We start from the raw sequence: 15,784 nt of genomic DNA, 5'->3' as shown, positions 1-15,784 counted from the left end.
CTTGGGGAAAAAAATAAAAAAACTAAAGCCTTCCTAGTCTTAGGCAGAGCCTGTGACCAGCTGTGGTATATTAGTTACTTTCCTGTTGGAGCAGGGAATTGATGTGGCAGCAGTAAAGCAGCTGGTTTTTCCAAACCCAGAAGCGGCTCTCGAGTTAAAAGGATTTGCAGGGTTGCTGTTGAGGCTAATAATTCTAAGATTATATCTGCTAACTGGATATTAGATTTGAGGGTGTGTACATGTGCCCTAATGCCCGCAGATGTGCCAGCATAGCTTAGAGCTTTGTACTCTAATCTGTAGTGATACTGAGTTATAAAATGATCTTTTGCTCAGGATTACAACTTACTGCAGAACCTCTTTCTTTAAATGGAAGGATCCTCCACAGAATGGTTGGGTGCCAAAAAAGACTGTCATGGTTTAACCTCCAGCCATTGACAAAGCCCCATGCAGCCACACTCTCACTCTCCCCCACCAGCAGGACTGGGGAGAGAATCAGAAGGGTAAAAGCTGGAAAACTCATGGATTGAGATAAAGACAGTTTAATAGGGAAAGCAAAAGCCATGTACACAAGCAAAACAAAACAAGGAATTAATTCACTCCTTCCCATGGGATGGCAGGTGTTCAGCCGTCTCCAGGAGAGCAGGGCCCCATCACATGTCATGGTTACTTGGGAAGATAAACATCATCATTCCAAACGTCTCCTCCTCCTTCCTTCCGCTTTATATGCTGAGCATGATGTTCTGTGGTCTGGAATATCCCTTCGGTCAGTTTGGGTCAGCTGTCCTAGCTGTGTCTCCTCCCAACCACCCATGCACCCCCAACTTCCTTGCCAGCGTGGCAGTATGAAAAGCAGAAAAGGCCTTGGCTCTGTGTTAGCCTTGCTCAGCAATAACAAAATCATCTCTATATTGTCAACCCTGTGTTCAGCACAAATACAAAACATAGCCCCATATCATCCACTGGGAAAAAAATTAACTCCTCCTAGCCAAAACCAGCACACATGCATTTTATGATAACTTTCCACCTCAAAACTAAAAACCTCTTGTGTCTACCATTGTTGTCATCGAAGCTTTAATGTAATGTTTTTAGAACAGCATTTGAAACATATTAAATAATTCCAGGATAGTCTAGCGTTAAACAAAGAAAAACCAAGAAAATATTTATGAGGTCTCATTTCTGCGAAAAAAATTTAAATAGGCTTTTCTGCCCACTAATTTAGCTTTTAAAGTGTTTTAGTTTGCTAGGTAACTATTAGGAGATTTGTGTAAAACTGTTATTAGGTACCACCACTTTGATTACCCTGGGGCACTGGTGCAATGGGCCCTTTCTAGGCAAGAGAGATGTTTGCACTTGCCTTGCTCCCTGCAGCAGCACTTAACCCCAGTTACCTTTGAGAGGGGAGGTTTGTTAGTCACCCTCCTTGCTGGCAGTCTGAGTGGGGATACCTTGGATAATAGAGGCGTAGAGACCAAGGTGACCTCTCACTCAAGAAGTGACACCACATGCTCCCTGTTGTGATGTATTACCTCAGCTATTATTTACAGAGGTGACAGTCCCTGAGATGTAGACATCTGTTCAAGAGGCTGGAAGATCCTCTCCCACTTGTATTTTAAATCACTGTCCTTGGTAAAATGATTGCATAGAAAGTATGATGACACACAGCAATGCTAAACCACAGATTGGCCTTTAAATTGTCATCTCTGTGTTGTTCTCTTTGACAGCCTGATCATCATTTCTGTATTAAGCCTGGCTTAAGCAAGGCACTCTGTCATTCAGTGAGGATTATAGAGTGAGCTCTGAAAGGCAGATGTTCATATACCTGAGTAAGTCATGTCCAGGAGATATCGGTATGGTAAAGGATGAAGAGAAGAATGGCACATGGACTTTGAAGATGAAAATGAGCATTTCAGCTGAGACAAATATAATTTACTTAAACACTGCCTATAATTTGGGGGGAGCTATTTCAGACAAAACATAAGTGGCTGCAGTTGTTAAAGAACCACCTTAACTTGGTTCATTGAGGAAGTAACTTGTGCTAGTAATTGAGTGTGTGCCCATGTATGTAGTTTCCACTCATAGAGTTTGAGACCAGGAAACTGTTTTTCCTACATGTAACTTGGTGTTACAGGTATTACAGTCTCACAGGTATTACTTTTAGAAAAATTAGTTGTCTTCCTAAAAATAAAGAGATGCTGATACATGACCTGAATTGTATTATTATTAAGGTATCAGAACACCCATATTAGAGAAATTATTAATGCCTCAGTCTCAGAGTTCATATCTTGCTCCATACCAATGAACTTTACTATAAAATGCAAATTCATAGGAAGATAAGACTCATGGGCCCCAGTGCTTAAGGACCTGCTTTTCATTTCAAAGAAAAAGGTGTGAGTTGGTTGGTGCCATTGAGTAACAAAGCAAGAGACCAAAACCACTCTGGTTGGTGTATTTGGATTCCTGGCAATATAAGTAATGGCACTAAATGAGAAACATGAAAATTGGTTCAGCTGCAAGACTGAAAAGCTGGAGAGGAAGGGGTGTTTGGTTTTGATCAGGTGTTTTGAAAATTGGTCCTATTTTGCAAAGAAAGACAAGGTTGTTCATTTTGTTCATCATGGTAAGTTCTGTTCATTTTCTCAGGGTTTTTTTTGGGTATTTGTCTTAAAAAAAAAAAAGGCTTGGATTCAAAAAAATAGTAGAGGATAAAGAAGTGATAATGGCCTTTTAATGCAACATCTTAATGGCTGCAGCATCTGCTTGGGTATGGAAAGTGTTTCATTTCCTGTTCTGCCTGATGTACACCCTTGTCTCTCTTCTCAGGAGAAGTCCTGAGCATTTTATCACAGAACATACTCTTTCCTGGCTGCATTTCTGATAGATGTTTTTCAATAACAGTTAGTGGGAACTGGCCAGCAAATGCCCTGGCTGCCAAGGTATTCCATCTTTCTCTGTGTCCCTGGTAATAATTGAGATACATCTCAAAGTTCTGTGGCCTGTGGTGTTACTCTTTGCTTGGAAGAAGTAAAGAACAGATCAGATTGCTTCCAACTTGGCTCCTCTGCTTTGCAGGAACATTGGAAGTTAAATTTTTGATGATAGCATTTAATGAGTGACTTGAAATGCCATCTTAGTCCTTTGGAATGTAGTCTTGTTTTCTGGTCACAAAGATGTGGAAATATTTACTATCTGATAGGAGCATAGATGCATTTATCTTCTAAGTACTTAACTTCCTTTTTTTTTTTTTTTTAATGAAGCAAAACTATTACTGTAGAAAGTCTTTGTAGTTCAATCTAGTACATGTTTGTTTGTGGAATTCATAGTGCTCCATGGGCACATCAAGTGAAAAGATTTTCCCTATACGGGATGGAGAGAAGCTAGAGTTAGGCATTTTCCCGGTTTTTATTCTTAGTTTTTCCTTCCTCAGATTCTTCAGTTCGAAGAAATTTTGGCCAACCCGTCATACCGAGAGCACTTCCGAATCTATATGGAAAGGATGGACAAGGCGGCTTTGATCGGTCTTTGGGAGTCTGTGGAGAATCTGAAGAGTGCTAACAAGGTGGGAGAAATTGCAAGCCTATATGGCTTTGTACATTGACAGCAATCTCTGCTTGTTGTGATCTTGATGTTAGGAAATTTCTTGAACTTCTTAAAATATCAATAACATAGCATGGATGCTAAGCAATTTGGGTTTTTTTTAACTACTTCATGTCAATATTAGAAGATAATATTGCAATTAAAATTTGTGGGCTGTTGTGATGATGATTTACTGTTGTTTGGTGTAGCAACATCCCATAAAAGGGATACTTTATATGTAAAAGTAGTACAATTATTTCCCCCTCCACCAGAAAGTAAACTTGCAGTAATATATTGGCTTTAGTTGTATCAGCTCACGTGAAACCTAGAAGTGCATTCCCATTGGATAGTCTGTACATAAGCTTCTCATCTTGCTAATTGCAGGTAGCCCATTCAATCCAAAACAGTGTAAACATGTGTATATATGTTTTTAAAATCCTTCTGGAAGAGAGGTTTTGCTTTAAAAGACCTCTCCATATTCTGTTGCTTATATAAGCAGGTAAGTTTCTCCAGGAATCCCACACTATTCTTAGTGGGAAGAAACACTACTATATTGTAATTTGTGCTAAAATAAAGTAGGAATAAGAACCATGAAACAAGGATAGGAAATACCAGTTAAAGTTGCAAGAAGTATTCTTAGCCAATGCTGTATAGCAAGAGTAGAGGACAAATTTGCAGTTTGTGAGCAGTGAGGTGGATTTTTGGGGGAGACTATTAAACCTTCAGGATTCACACTAGCATGAAATACGAATTTCATTATTGATATCAGGTATCTTTTTATTCACTGTAATTTTACTGCCCTCTTATGTATTAAGGTTCTAGTCAATTGGAAAATAACATCCTGAAAACAAAGTGGCAAACTGTTGAATGTGAGGAGTGTGACCCATTGATACAATCTGAAGAAATGACTAACAACCAACTCAAGCTAGAGAGTGTTCATAAAAATGGTTTGTCAGGCACTGTGAAGAGAGTTCTATAAATCAGTTTTGATTTGCAAACTGCTTGTGATTGGAAAAAGATGCTATAAATCATTTTATGACCTTTCAGGTAAGGTCCTGCAGCCAGGTGGCTGTGATATTGTCAGACAAGGCAGGCAAGAACATTATGCTTTACTGAGGGAGTGGATAAAGCCTTTTTAGTTCAGATCAGTTTAGGGAGACGACGATTTAGAGATCTGATCATGGGCTGTGCTGCATTACTTCCTCTTTCCTGTTCATTAATGCAAAGTTCAATCCTATGCTCGGTGAAAATACCCAGCCGCTTGTACTGGTAAATATCTCTTCAGTTGTGCTTTTTTCTTTTCTTTTTCTTTTTTTTTTTTTTCCCTTTTGTCTCTGAAATTAATTATGATCACATATAAAGTGAGTTGATCCTATTCAGCAGAAGATAGAGCTGATACAGCTGAGCTTTACAATCTAAACATAAAGTGGTGACCACAATGTTGCTCTAGCACTTTTCTTCCTTTTGATACCAGCTTTTGGAGCATACTTTTAAAAGCAGTGGGTGGGGAAGCTATGTCAATTTTAGAGCACAGCTGTTTTTTGTCCTGACAAATATAAATACTTAGCTTGTAAAATTGACTGCTTAGCATAGGTGCACAGGCAGACAGCATGCTTGTTCTCAGTAAGAGGTTCACAGATGTGTTCTCATCATCTGGATAGGAAATTAGCTTGATTATCCTTCAAATTATGCACCTGGATCCTGAGTCATCCTGATATTTTTAACATGTTTTCATTATTCTTTTCTCCCTCCCTCTCCCTGCTTGCTTCCTAGTCTGAAATACCTCAGCTGGTGAGTGAAATTTATCAGAATTTTTTTGTGGAAAGCAGAGAAATACCTGTGGAAAAATCCCTTTATAAAGAAATACAGCAAAGTCTTGTGGGAAATAAAGGCATTGAAGTATTCTACAGAATTCAGGCAGATGTTTACGAAACTCTAAAGGACAGATACTACCCCTCATTCATTGTCAGTGATTTATATGAGAGATCAGTCAAGAAGGAAGAAGAAAGAAGTTCTGCTCAGCTGACTCCTGAGGACAAAGATGAAGTGGTGAGTCACGCAAACAATTCCTTTCGCTTTTGTTTAAGCTGATCTGAGAGATAATCCTGAGAAAAGCATATAGTAGCCTCTTCTGTCCTTGAGCTTTGGACTGCTCTTCTTTTTTCCTGATATAAGTGTCTTCGCTCTTATAGTTTCATCTGTTAACACTTGGATATTTACAAGCTCTTTGAAACAAAATGGTAAAAATGACTGACCACCTAAACTTAAAATTAGTTAAGGTAGGTATTTCAGATTTCCAAGCCTTCTGTATTTCACGTCTTTCATTATGCTCCTTAGTAACATACCTCATAGAAACTCAGCTGGTCTGCTTTTCAGTGAAGAAAATTTCACTGAAACATCAGTAGGTTTCTGCCCAGATGTTGTCTGTGCTGGTCTCTCAGACATTTCCTAGATACTAAGTAGGTATTAAAGTTGCACAAAAGAGAAGAAAAAGGAATGAAAAATATAATCTCAGTGTGGTTTTTATTAATTAGTTGAAAATAAATTGATAGGCCATTTTAGAAGATAAATCTAGCACATGAACTCTTAAGTACTAAACCAGAGCATTCAAAATGTCACAAGCAATAATCCAATGGCAACTCTTCTTGGGGTGGGTTTTTTCCGTGGGTTGTGTAAATCAGTCATGTCAGGGGAACTTGTGTTGCAATTATCTAAGAACGTTTTGACAGGAGCAAGTCTCAGACTAGTGAGTGCATCTTTCAGTCAGGCTGCTGCTTCAGACCAGCATGGATATCTTCATTTTACTTATGAACTTTCTCAGAACACAATGAAATGTAACAGTTTGTCTAAAACTGGATCTAAATAAACAAATAAGCAGAATCCAGAAGTGGTGATCTACATTCTGCCCTTTAGAAACAATTTTTCCAGAACATAAGACTTTTGTATTTACTGCTTAAATATGGCTTTCATTTCTGTAGGTGAGTTATTAGAGTCTCTGTATTCTGCATATCAACAAATCTGCAGAGATGAGCTGTTATAAGTAAATTACTTCCAATATGTGCTTTTAGAGCTTGCTGAATATTGTCATTGTTTGTTTTTCCCTGTATTCTTTCCCTTGATGGAAAATTCCAAGACATGTTTTCTAGTTTTCTCACTGCTAACTCAGCTATGTGTTGAGGGTGGTAGGTACTTCAAAGACTGTGTGTCTTTACCAGTTTTGTCCAGTACTTTCTAAAACATTAAATGTTATGCTTTTTAATCTCTTCATATGCTTTATTCAGACTCTGACACAGATAGCCATTTCTCTAAGAAAACTGACAACACTTTAGGGCTAGCTGATCTCTGTCAGATAATATCTACTGTAGCTGCCAAAAAATTAGATTTTTGACATCAGTATCATTTGTCCTTCCTCTGAGTCCTTGGATGTGTATGTGGCAGATTTGAAGTCTGTGTCTGCCCTGAAATCTTAAAGACTGATATATTGTCAAGTCTCCTTATAGGATTAAAGCTGAGGTATTTTTTTTTTAATTTTTAACAACTAATTAAGTGTGAAGTTGTGTATACTGATAGCGTATCTCTTGAATAGAGCAGTTCTAATGGCACTGTGCCATGCTTCAGGGTCTTTGAGGTGAAAAAAAATTATAAGAAATTCTCTCTGAAGCTTCCATTGGTCTTTCAAATGTTGGCAAAAATGCAGTACTGTATAATACATTTTTGGGATTTTTTCCCTCCCCATGTATATGAAACAACAGCTCAGAAATCAGATGTTTCTGGAGGGATACATATTGTTAGCAAGTAGTGATTGGTTTTGGCTTAGTTTGGGTTTTGGGTCTACATCCCTACTTCTTGGGGCACTATGGGAGTTACCTTTCTTAATTTTCTATATATTTCACTGCTATAGCTGGATAGGTAAAAAGTCATCTAGTGCACTCATGGAGGTGAGGACAAAAGGATGAGCCTTGATTAAATGTGAGAAAATCAAGTTACAAGATAGGAATCAGGACAAGGCCAGACTGCGCGTTCTGCCACAAGTGGAACAAGCTCTTTCTTCTTCTTTCCAGTCTGTTACCACTTTCTGTTTCCTGGACAAACCTCCTTTAGAAGGTCACGAGTAGAAATACAGAAGCAAGCAGTGCTTGCATTCAGCACTTTGAGGAAAGAGGGTGTGGGGGTTGCATTGGTGCTGCATTGCTAAAATAAGACTGAAGTCTATGTTCTGCATCACTCTTAGAAAGAAAGCCATTTTGAATAACAGCCAATATTGTTAATTATTATTATTTGTAGTACTGTAGTTCCGGGAGATGACAACAGGTTTCCATGAGCTGAAGTCTGTACATGTGCTTGGAGGCAATCTCTGACCTGAGGAGTTTACAGTCCATGCAGAATAGACAGAAGAAAAGATAGGGCATAGAGCTAATGTTTATTACTCAGCCACATAGCAGGCAAATGCAGGGCTGGGAAAGGGCATGGATTTTTTAGCCTAGAACTGATTTCTGCATTATGTTACCCTCTCCTATGAGGATCACACTAAGGCAGTTATTATTGTTGCTACTGTATCTCTTCAGACTTTTTTTACTAAGATGTAAAATACAGTGGAATTTACAGTAGAATTGTCTCCTCTAAAACTTAATAATTTAGTAGAGATGAGACTTCGTTCTGCTAGCTTTTTGTTAATTATATAAACATACAGCTTACTTAGTGGGAGTATCATTAAAGAACATGGAGCTCCTGTTCATGAGATTAAACTCAGCTTCCTAAAGATAAATTTAGATATATCCAGTCACAAAAAGACCTCAATGATCTTTGAATGTGGCAAGAATAAAAGCTGAATGCTGTGTTTGCTGTATCTCAAGGTCCTCATTGCCTATTTGGGGATGTACAGTAAGAAGGCGAGACTGAGGCAAATGCCAAAAGATATTAAAGAGAATGTCACATAAAGATGTGAAGTTTTCTATCTTTTGCATGCCCGTAGTACACAAGACAGAGAAAGCTATTGGTTTGTCTGAATGAATATATGGTAATGATTTATGAGTTTAGGGTAAGGCATATGGGCTTTTAACACATTTTTATTAGCACTTCTAAAAATAGCATTAAAATCTGTTTATGAAGCAAAAGGACTTGGTTTAAATTGTTCTGCAGGATGACAGATCTGTTTTGTGAAGATTTGTGGGAGGAATGTTGTTAGAACTGTGGGGTTTTTTTTGGTTTTGTTCCTCACTGCCCCATCTCATTATCCTTCAGCTCAGAGCTAAGTATTTGCTTTTCTATCTGGCTCTGAATATTGATCATGACTATTAAGCTGTTGTTGCTTTTAAAATAAACTTTAATTCTACCTCTCACTTACACTAAAGCCTTAGCTTGAAGGTCATTTTACACAGTTGGCAAGAGTTGCCAAAGAACTGTAGTGGGAATGGTAATGAGGCTTTGTCTGTTGGGGTTTTGGGGATTTGGTTTGGTTTTTTATAACAGACTGATGTTTCATGTTGGATCCAGTGGTTGGAATATCTGTTATACATACATTTTTGTCTACATCAAGAAGTGTTCTTACACATAAAATACTTAACAAACAAATAATAACCCATCCCTGCCCCATCCATGGAAGTGTTCAAGGCCAACCTGAATGGGGCTCTGAGCTTTCCTCGTCTAGTGGAAAGTGTCCATGCCCATGGCAGGGGGATTGGAACTAGGTGACCTTTAAGGTCCCTTCTAACCCATACATTCTATCATTCTATGAATAATTGTCTCTTTTTTTTATATTAATGTTGCAATTACCCCCATTCTCTTTTTCTAGAGCCAAGGTTGTGAAGAAGCTACTGAAGAATGCAGCACAAGAATTAATGAACAGGCCAGTTATGCTGTTAATAAACTTCGCCAGCTAAATGACAAGCTTGAGTATAAGAAACAGGCTCTAAATTCCATATGTAATTCACCAAAACCCGACAAAAAGGTAAGTACCTTTACTGTCTTCAGGTTTGGTTTGTTTGGATTTTTTTAAAATATTATGTGTATGTTTGTGTAATATCCAGTTGTCACACTTTGCACAGGTCAGATTGCTATTTCAATCAACTTGTTAAATAGGAGGCGAAATCAGAGCTGTTTTAATTGTTTATTTTTTCAATTTTTTTAAAGCTATTTTAACTAAAATTGCAGATATGATTTATACTGCTTTGTTTGCCATGGAATAACGACCACTCTCTTAGTGGTCTTGCTGCTTCGTCGGTGGGAAATAGCGTTCCTTCCTTCCCTCCCTGCCCTGCCGAGTCCGTGTAATTCCTTGTGGCAGCCTGTGTCCTGCCCCTGCCTCTCCTGCGGCGCTGCCGCGGAGGGATGTGCTGGTCAACTCCCGCCCCCTCTGCTGGCTGTGAAGAGCACAGCACAGCTCCATAACCCAGCTGTGACGGATTTGGTCGAATAAAGGGATAAAAAAAGCCCCAAACCTACAAAAGTGACTGATTTCCTTTATTAGGAACTAGGAGAAAGCACGCTGTCACCAGATGAAAAATTCTGAGGGATATGAAATTTCAGCACTCCGGACTTGGGCTCAAAACAAACAAACAAAAGAATCTCCATTTCTCTTGTGAAGTGAAACAGTTAAGCAGTCTGAGACAATATTCCAGGAGAAGCAAGTGATTTGCATATGCCTTAGGCCGACTCATTTGCGTATTACAGGACTGTTGTTCAGACGCAGGTGGGCCAAGCTTGTCAGGTGTACTGAGACTGCTTGGTTGCAAATGGTACACGGTGGGTGAGACCAACAAATAGCCAAGGCACCTCCCTACAATGACCTCCTGCTTCGGGTGACAAAAATGTACCTGGGCATTAGTCATTGCTCAGGAGCTGGATTTTTCATATATTTGTTCCTTCACTCAGGGTGAATGGTAAGATGCTGGTCTGAATAGAAGTTGACTCGTTCTCTACCACCTCAGCTCTGAGGATAGCTACCTCTAAGAGAAAGATGTGAACACTAGTATTTGAGGCTGCCCTGGCTAACTATTCCCTCTGTCCCTTGCACATCTTCCTTCTGCCAGAGGTTACTGCAGACAGCTGAAAATCTGTTTGCAGCTCTTCTGGGGTGTCCCTCTTCCAGCCCAAGCCATTCTATGATTCTGTACGACTAAACCTTTATATATTATTCCATTCACATGGATGGATCACTTCTAAGTTCCCTTTGCGTTCTTGAAACATAATAGCTATATTCTTTCTATACTTTAAGCTCTTGGGGAGGCAGGGATTTTAGTCCTACTAAAGCAGTGGGTTTTTCCCTGTATGTTTTTGTTTCTAAAATATTCTTTGTCTTTGAAAATATATATCTGTCTGGAACGGAATAGTAAAATGGATCCAGTATCATTGTAAAGTCTGTGTTTTGTTTGTAAATGTAGCAGCTGTTTACCTTTGAAACCTTAGCAGTTCTTCTGTATTATTGCATGTTCCTGGATGCCACTGGAGTCAATGCAATGTGACTGTAGAGCAGTCTCTATGTTGATAGTAAATAAATTAAAATAAAAAATTATTCTGAAGGTTAGTATCTGCTAGAATGTTGTTCTATAGCTGTCATGTAGATAACATTTCATATTTAGCATGAGAAAAAAATTCTGAATGAGACAGAATTACTGTAGCTCTGTAGAATGCACCACTTGTGGTACATGTGATAGAACTAATCAGTTTGACTGTGTGGTGTATCATGTTTAAAAATAAAGTAAAAAAGTGTCAGCTGCTTTTGCCATATTCTAACATCACATCTTATGTATACTTCCACCTTTTGTTGTCATACTGTCTCCTGGAAGGGTATTTGTTTACTTATTTTTTTTGCTGATATGATGAGAGACTATTTCTCCTTTATTAGATTATGATGGTGAGTTACGTCTTGACAAGAATGTCTTTTTAAATTTGTGCTTTCCACAGTAATAAATCCTTGCCTCTTCAAAACTAAAATGAAATAAGTGATAACTTCCTGAATTATTGTTAACATAGCTAAATTCCTAGAAATGAAATCTATTTGCGTAGTGTATAGCTGAAGGTGATAAGGAGGATGTCTTCAGTAATGCCTATTTCAGTAACAGCAATTTCAACTTTGTATAAAGCATTCAGTATGTAATATACAATCCCATCTCAAGTGCCTTTTATGCTGATAGTGTGATAGTAGTGTGTACTTCTAACTTGTTTTTTATTTTAGTATCAGGGTCGACCGTTAAGATTGCTGTGTGTTATAGGAGATCATAAGAGGCATCATTGATTCTCTCACTTTTGATTTTTTTTTTCAATTGTGAATTGTTCTCCCCCTGCTTTTGTACCTTTTCTTTATGAACACTGTCCCCAAGGACACAACTAGGCATGTTGCATGAGCTTTTTCTTACCAATTGTAATCAATAAACTTTTCTCTTCAGATTGTTTCTAAGCTGAAAGATGAAATTACTCTGATGGAGAGAGAGCACAGTGATCTTCAGCTGCACATTGCAAGAACGGACTGGTGGTGTGAGAATCTTGGCATGTGGAAAGCCTTCATTGTCTCAGGAGAGGTATGGGATTTTTTTATGGCTTTTTGTCTTCTGGGTCAGTTCAAACTTGCATGAAAAGTGGAGGAAAAATGTGTAGCTACTTTCCTTATACCTTTGTGTACACTGTTTATACTTAATACTGACTTGTGGGGGAAGGAACCCTCTTCTGAGTTCCTCTTGTTTCCCAGTGGCTACTGTGATGCATATACAAAATTTCTGTTCTTCAAACACAGTTGTAATGGAGTTATAAAAATTACCTGCATGAACATAAACTGGTTTTGACAGTTTGCTATCTTAGAGGCATTGTTTTTCATGAGAACTGTCTCTTGTTATATTACCATGCTATTGCACTTGGGTGCAGTTGTGCCTCTGCTGTGTCTCAAAGATGCAGTACTTACACTCATTGTTTTATAGTATTATATTTAATAGCAGTACAGTTTCAGGGGACTAGAATACCCAGGAAGAAAGTGCTTTATATCTGTAAGATGAAGTTACTTTTTTTTTTTTGTCTTGTTCTGCTTTTCCATTTGGGCGTAAGCAGACAATTGTAGAATGAATGTAAAAAAATTCGTAATGAAAACAAGTATTACCATCTCCTAGCTGTCTAACACTTGCCAATCAGTGAATGCTTGTTATGTAGTATGTAACAGGAACATAAGCAATCTTCTTGACAGTATCCCTACAGAGAATTAAAGATTAATTGGGTCTCTACTGGCTTGCCTTCCTATGTCATTAAGAAAATATTCCTGGAACGAATAGAAGTAGTTATCTTGAGGTAACTTTTTGTTGAAGGAAAAGTATGTGCTGTTGAGTTTATTTGGTTGTGTCTTAAGCTCTTGCAAGCTATTGATAGGTCTGTTAACAATTAAAGTCATTGTCTGTAAAAGAAGAAATAAATCCAACAGGTTAAAAACTTAAGGTAACATTTTTAAAACCAAATTCTCCATGTGCAAACATCTGGATTTGGATTTGTTTTAACGCTGTTTGCGAGTGACACAGTTGAGAGTTGAGAAGCTCTTAAGTTGTCTTTTAAGAGTTATCTGTAGCTTTTGAAGCCTAGTTTTAAAATCTGGCAATGCTGTGTGCAACAAAACTGCAGAAGGGCAGCTTTGTGGTAAGGGGCACCATACACAACTGTCCAGTGTCTCCCATACTACCAGAGGAGAAAGTAGTTTGGCTAAATAAGATGGAAGTTGGAAGAAGCTTCTAATTACTTGCTGCCTTAACTATAAGTAGTACTAGAATAGGTAATGAACTGTAGGTTTGCATTAGTTGTCTTGTTTGCAGCTCTGTGCTTCAAAGGATAGGCTGGAGAAAACATCTGTGTTGTAATTATCTATGTTAATTAATTGCTTGAGAATATTCTGGCTGCAGCTGATTTCAGGGGTATGAGTAGATGACACTGTCTTCCTATCTGCAAAATATACTGTCGTTATTCCCAGGATGTACCTCTGTGATTTTAGAGAGAGAAAAACTTGGTAGCCCTATTGTTTTGCAGTAAAGCTTAGTAAAAGTAAATTTGAATATAGAAGTAAGCTGAAAGTATAATAGCCTATCACTGACCTTTTTAAACTGATTACTAAACCAGTTGATAGCACATAAAAAACTAGAGTTACCTAAGATTTGAAAAAACCCCATGTCTCCCTTGTCCAAAGAATGACTGTTTCAGAGCATAACATCTTTTAAAAAATCTATTGCTTTCATAACCAAGTTTGTAGATCTGAATAAGAGGGAAAAAATTGCATATTTCTTGCTGTTACCACACCCCACACTCAGGTAAGAGGTGACTAGAAAGCTGCTCAGTGAAAAAGACCTGGGGGCCTTGAGTGAGGAACTTCTCCCATGAGAAGTGATTCTGAAAGCACTTTCATTTGCTTAACTTAGCAGAAGGGAGAGAATCAGAGGAATAGGGCTCTCTAGTTTGAATTTATTCATGATAGCAGTTGTATGAGATGGTGCCTGTTAACAGCAGAGGACTAGTTCTCCTGGTTTAGAAGACCTCCTAACATCCCATTTTTCTGTTTTCCAGTTGACTCATTAATTTGGAAAAACAAATGCACAAGTACATAAGTTGATGAAGAATTTTGCATTCTTAAAAAGATTCTGAAGACTTTCACTATTTATATGAGAGAATTTGAGGGTACTTGAAGAAAGTTGTAATATGTCTCCATCTAGTAATCAGAATTTAAATAATTTTGTGCATGGATCCTAACTTGAAGCAGGAGTACTAAGTCCTCTCATTCTGAGAATATGCTTCTAGAGCAGTGACTCTACTGACAATTACAGTTCAGATGACCCTACACACATGCAAATCCTTGCCCTGGGAACAAATGCAGAATGGAGAATAATAGGCATGACTCTAATCAGCAATTTCAGCACTGATCTCCCAGTATTCAAAAGTTGCAACCAGGAGGTGTTTGCAGCTTGTAGGTGAGCACAGATCCAGTCTAGCTCAGGGGTACACAGGATAGAGACTGTCCCACACAATCCCAGTTCTTCTGGGCCATGTTTCTCTAAACTGTATTTTGGAGGCTGTTCCAGCATCTGTCTGCAGTACTCTGGCAGGAGATAGGCAGTTCCCCAAATAGCTGCACTGAGAAAGAGGCATATCTTCAGGCATTCAGGCTGGTGCTTTGTATTCTGTCTGGGTTCTGCTGCAGCTTTTTTACACAGATATGTGAAATCTGGGCCTCAGATTTGTATTCCCAGTTGTCCATGTGCAGCTTTAGGAGTCACAGGGAATATTCTCCATGTACAGCTCTGAATGGCCTAAAAATATGAAGGTATATTTTAGCTGCGTGTCTTTTACAACGGTAATGTAGTCACTTGTCAAATTATCCATCAATAGCATTAAGTGTTGTCAGACCTTTACAGCCTTTGCAGGGTTCTCAGAAAATGTGTCATAATTATATGAATTTTAAAGTTTATTTTTATCCTAATTAGGTAGTTAGTTCAACTATTCTTTAGAAAAAGCTTGAAAATGATAACTTCCTCAGAAAGATTGTGAAAGTGGTATTTTATAATTACCTTTCAGTTATTTGCACGTACGTAAAGACAAAACCTTCCTAGAGTTAAGTATTTTATGCATTTCCCTTATTTGCCTTTCATAATCAATTTAGCTGTCTCCTCAAAATAAGTAAACAAAAATCTTTTACGAGTAGAACAAAAGGATGAAATTCTTATGTCAGTTCTTACATTAAATGAAGAAATAATGTGGTCACACTTCTGCTGTGGTCTCAAGAAAAATTGCTTAACTTCTTTGCTGTAGTTTTCCCATTTGCACGATGTGGTTAATTGGTTCTCGTTCCTCTGACTGAGGATTGTAGAGTTTGATTCATTAGTATTTTTGTAAAGTTGTGAGTCCCTCAGACATAAACACTGCATGGATACCACATCCTCTGTGCATGCAGAATGGCTCAAGTGAGTAGAGAAATCACTGAGACAGCACTAGCTGTCACAGGGCCCAGCTGCAGAGCTGCTGTGCCTGGCATGTGGATGGGCCTCAACAGGGCACTGGGAAGGAAGCGTGGGAATAAAGGGAGAACACTCAGGTAAATGCAGATAGGAGAGATGGAGTATTGATAACCAGAATGGAGTATTGATAATCAGAAAGCTATATGATAGGGACCTTAAAAACAGAAATAATGCACTCACCTGTTTGAATAAGACATGTCAGTGAGATTTGATTGCTGGTGGACAGCATTGCTAAGCTTTGT

The 15,784-nt window shown here is 38.3% G+C and overlaps 1 protein-coding gene across 2 annotated transcripts in view; it reads left to right on the top strand.

Annotated features, from left to right (window-relative positions):
* Positions 1 to 15,784, top strand: part of SNX25 (sorting nexin 25) — a 75,594-nt gene that overhangs the window by 49,328 nt on the left and 10,482 nt on the right. For both annotated transcript variants that reach the window (XM_051789527.1, XM_051789528.1), the window contains exons 8-11: positions 3,425 to 3,556; positions 5,347 to 5,622; positions 9,365 to 9,520; positions 11,958 to 12,089. In XM_051789527.1, coding sequence (XP_051645487.1) covers positions 3,425 to 3,556; positions 5,347 to 5,622; positions 9,365 to 9,520; positions 11,958 to 12,089 — 696 coding nt within the window. The remainder of the gene's footprint in view (positions 1 to 3,424; positions 3,557 to 5,346; positions 5,623 to 9,364; positions 9,521 to 11,957; positions 12,090 to 15,784) is intronic.

This window comes from Manacus candei, unplaced genomic scaffold (genome assembly GCF_025592945.1).
Source record: "Manacus candei isolate 608988 ecotype Guabito, Panama unplaced genomic scaffold, ASM2559294v1 h1tg000028l, whole genome shotgun sequence".
Classification (NCBI taxonomy): domain Eukaryota; kingdom Metazoa; phylum Chordata; class Aves; order Passeriformes; family Pipridae; genus Manacus; species Manacus candei.
This window is presented reverse-complemented; position numbering and strand designations above follow the sequence as displayed.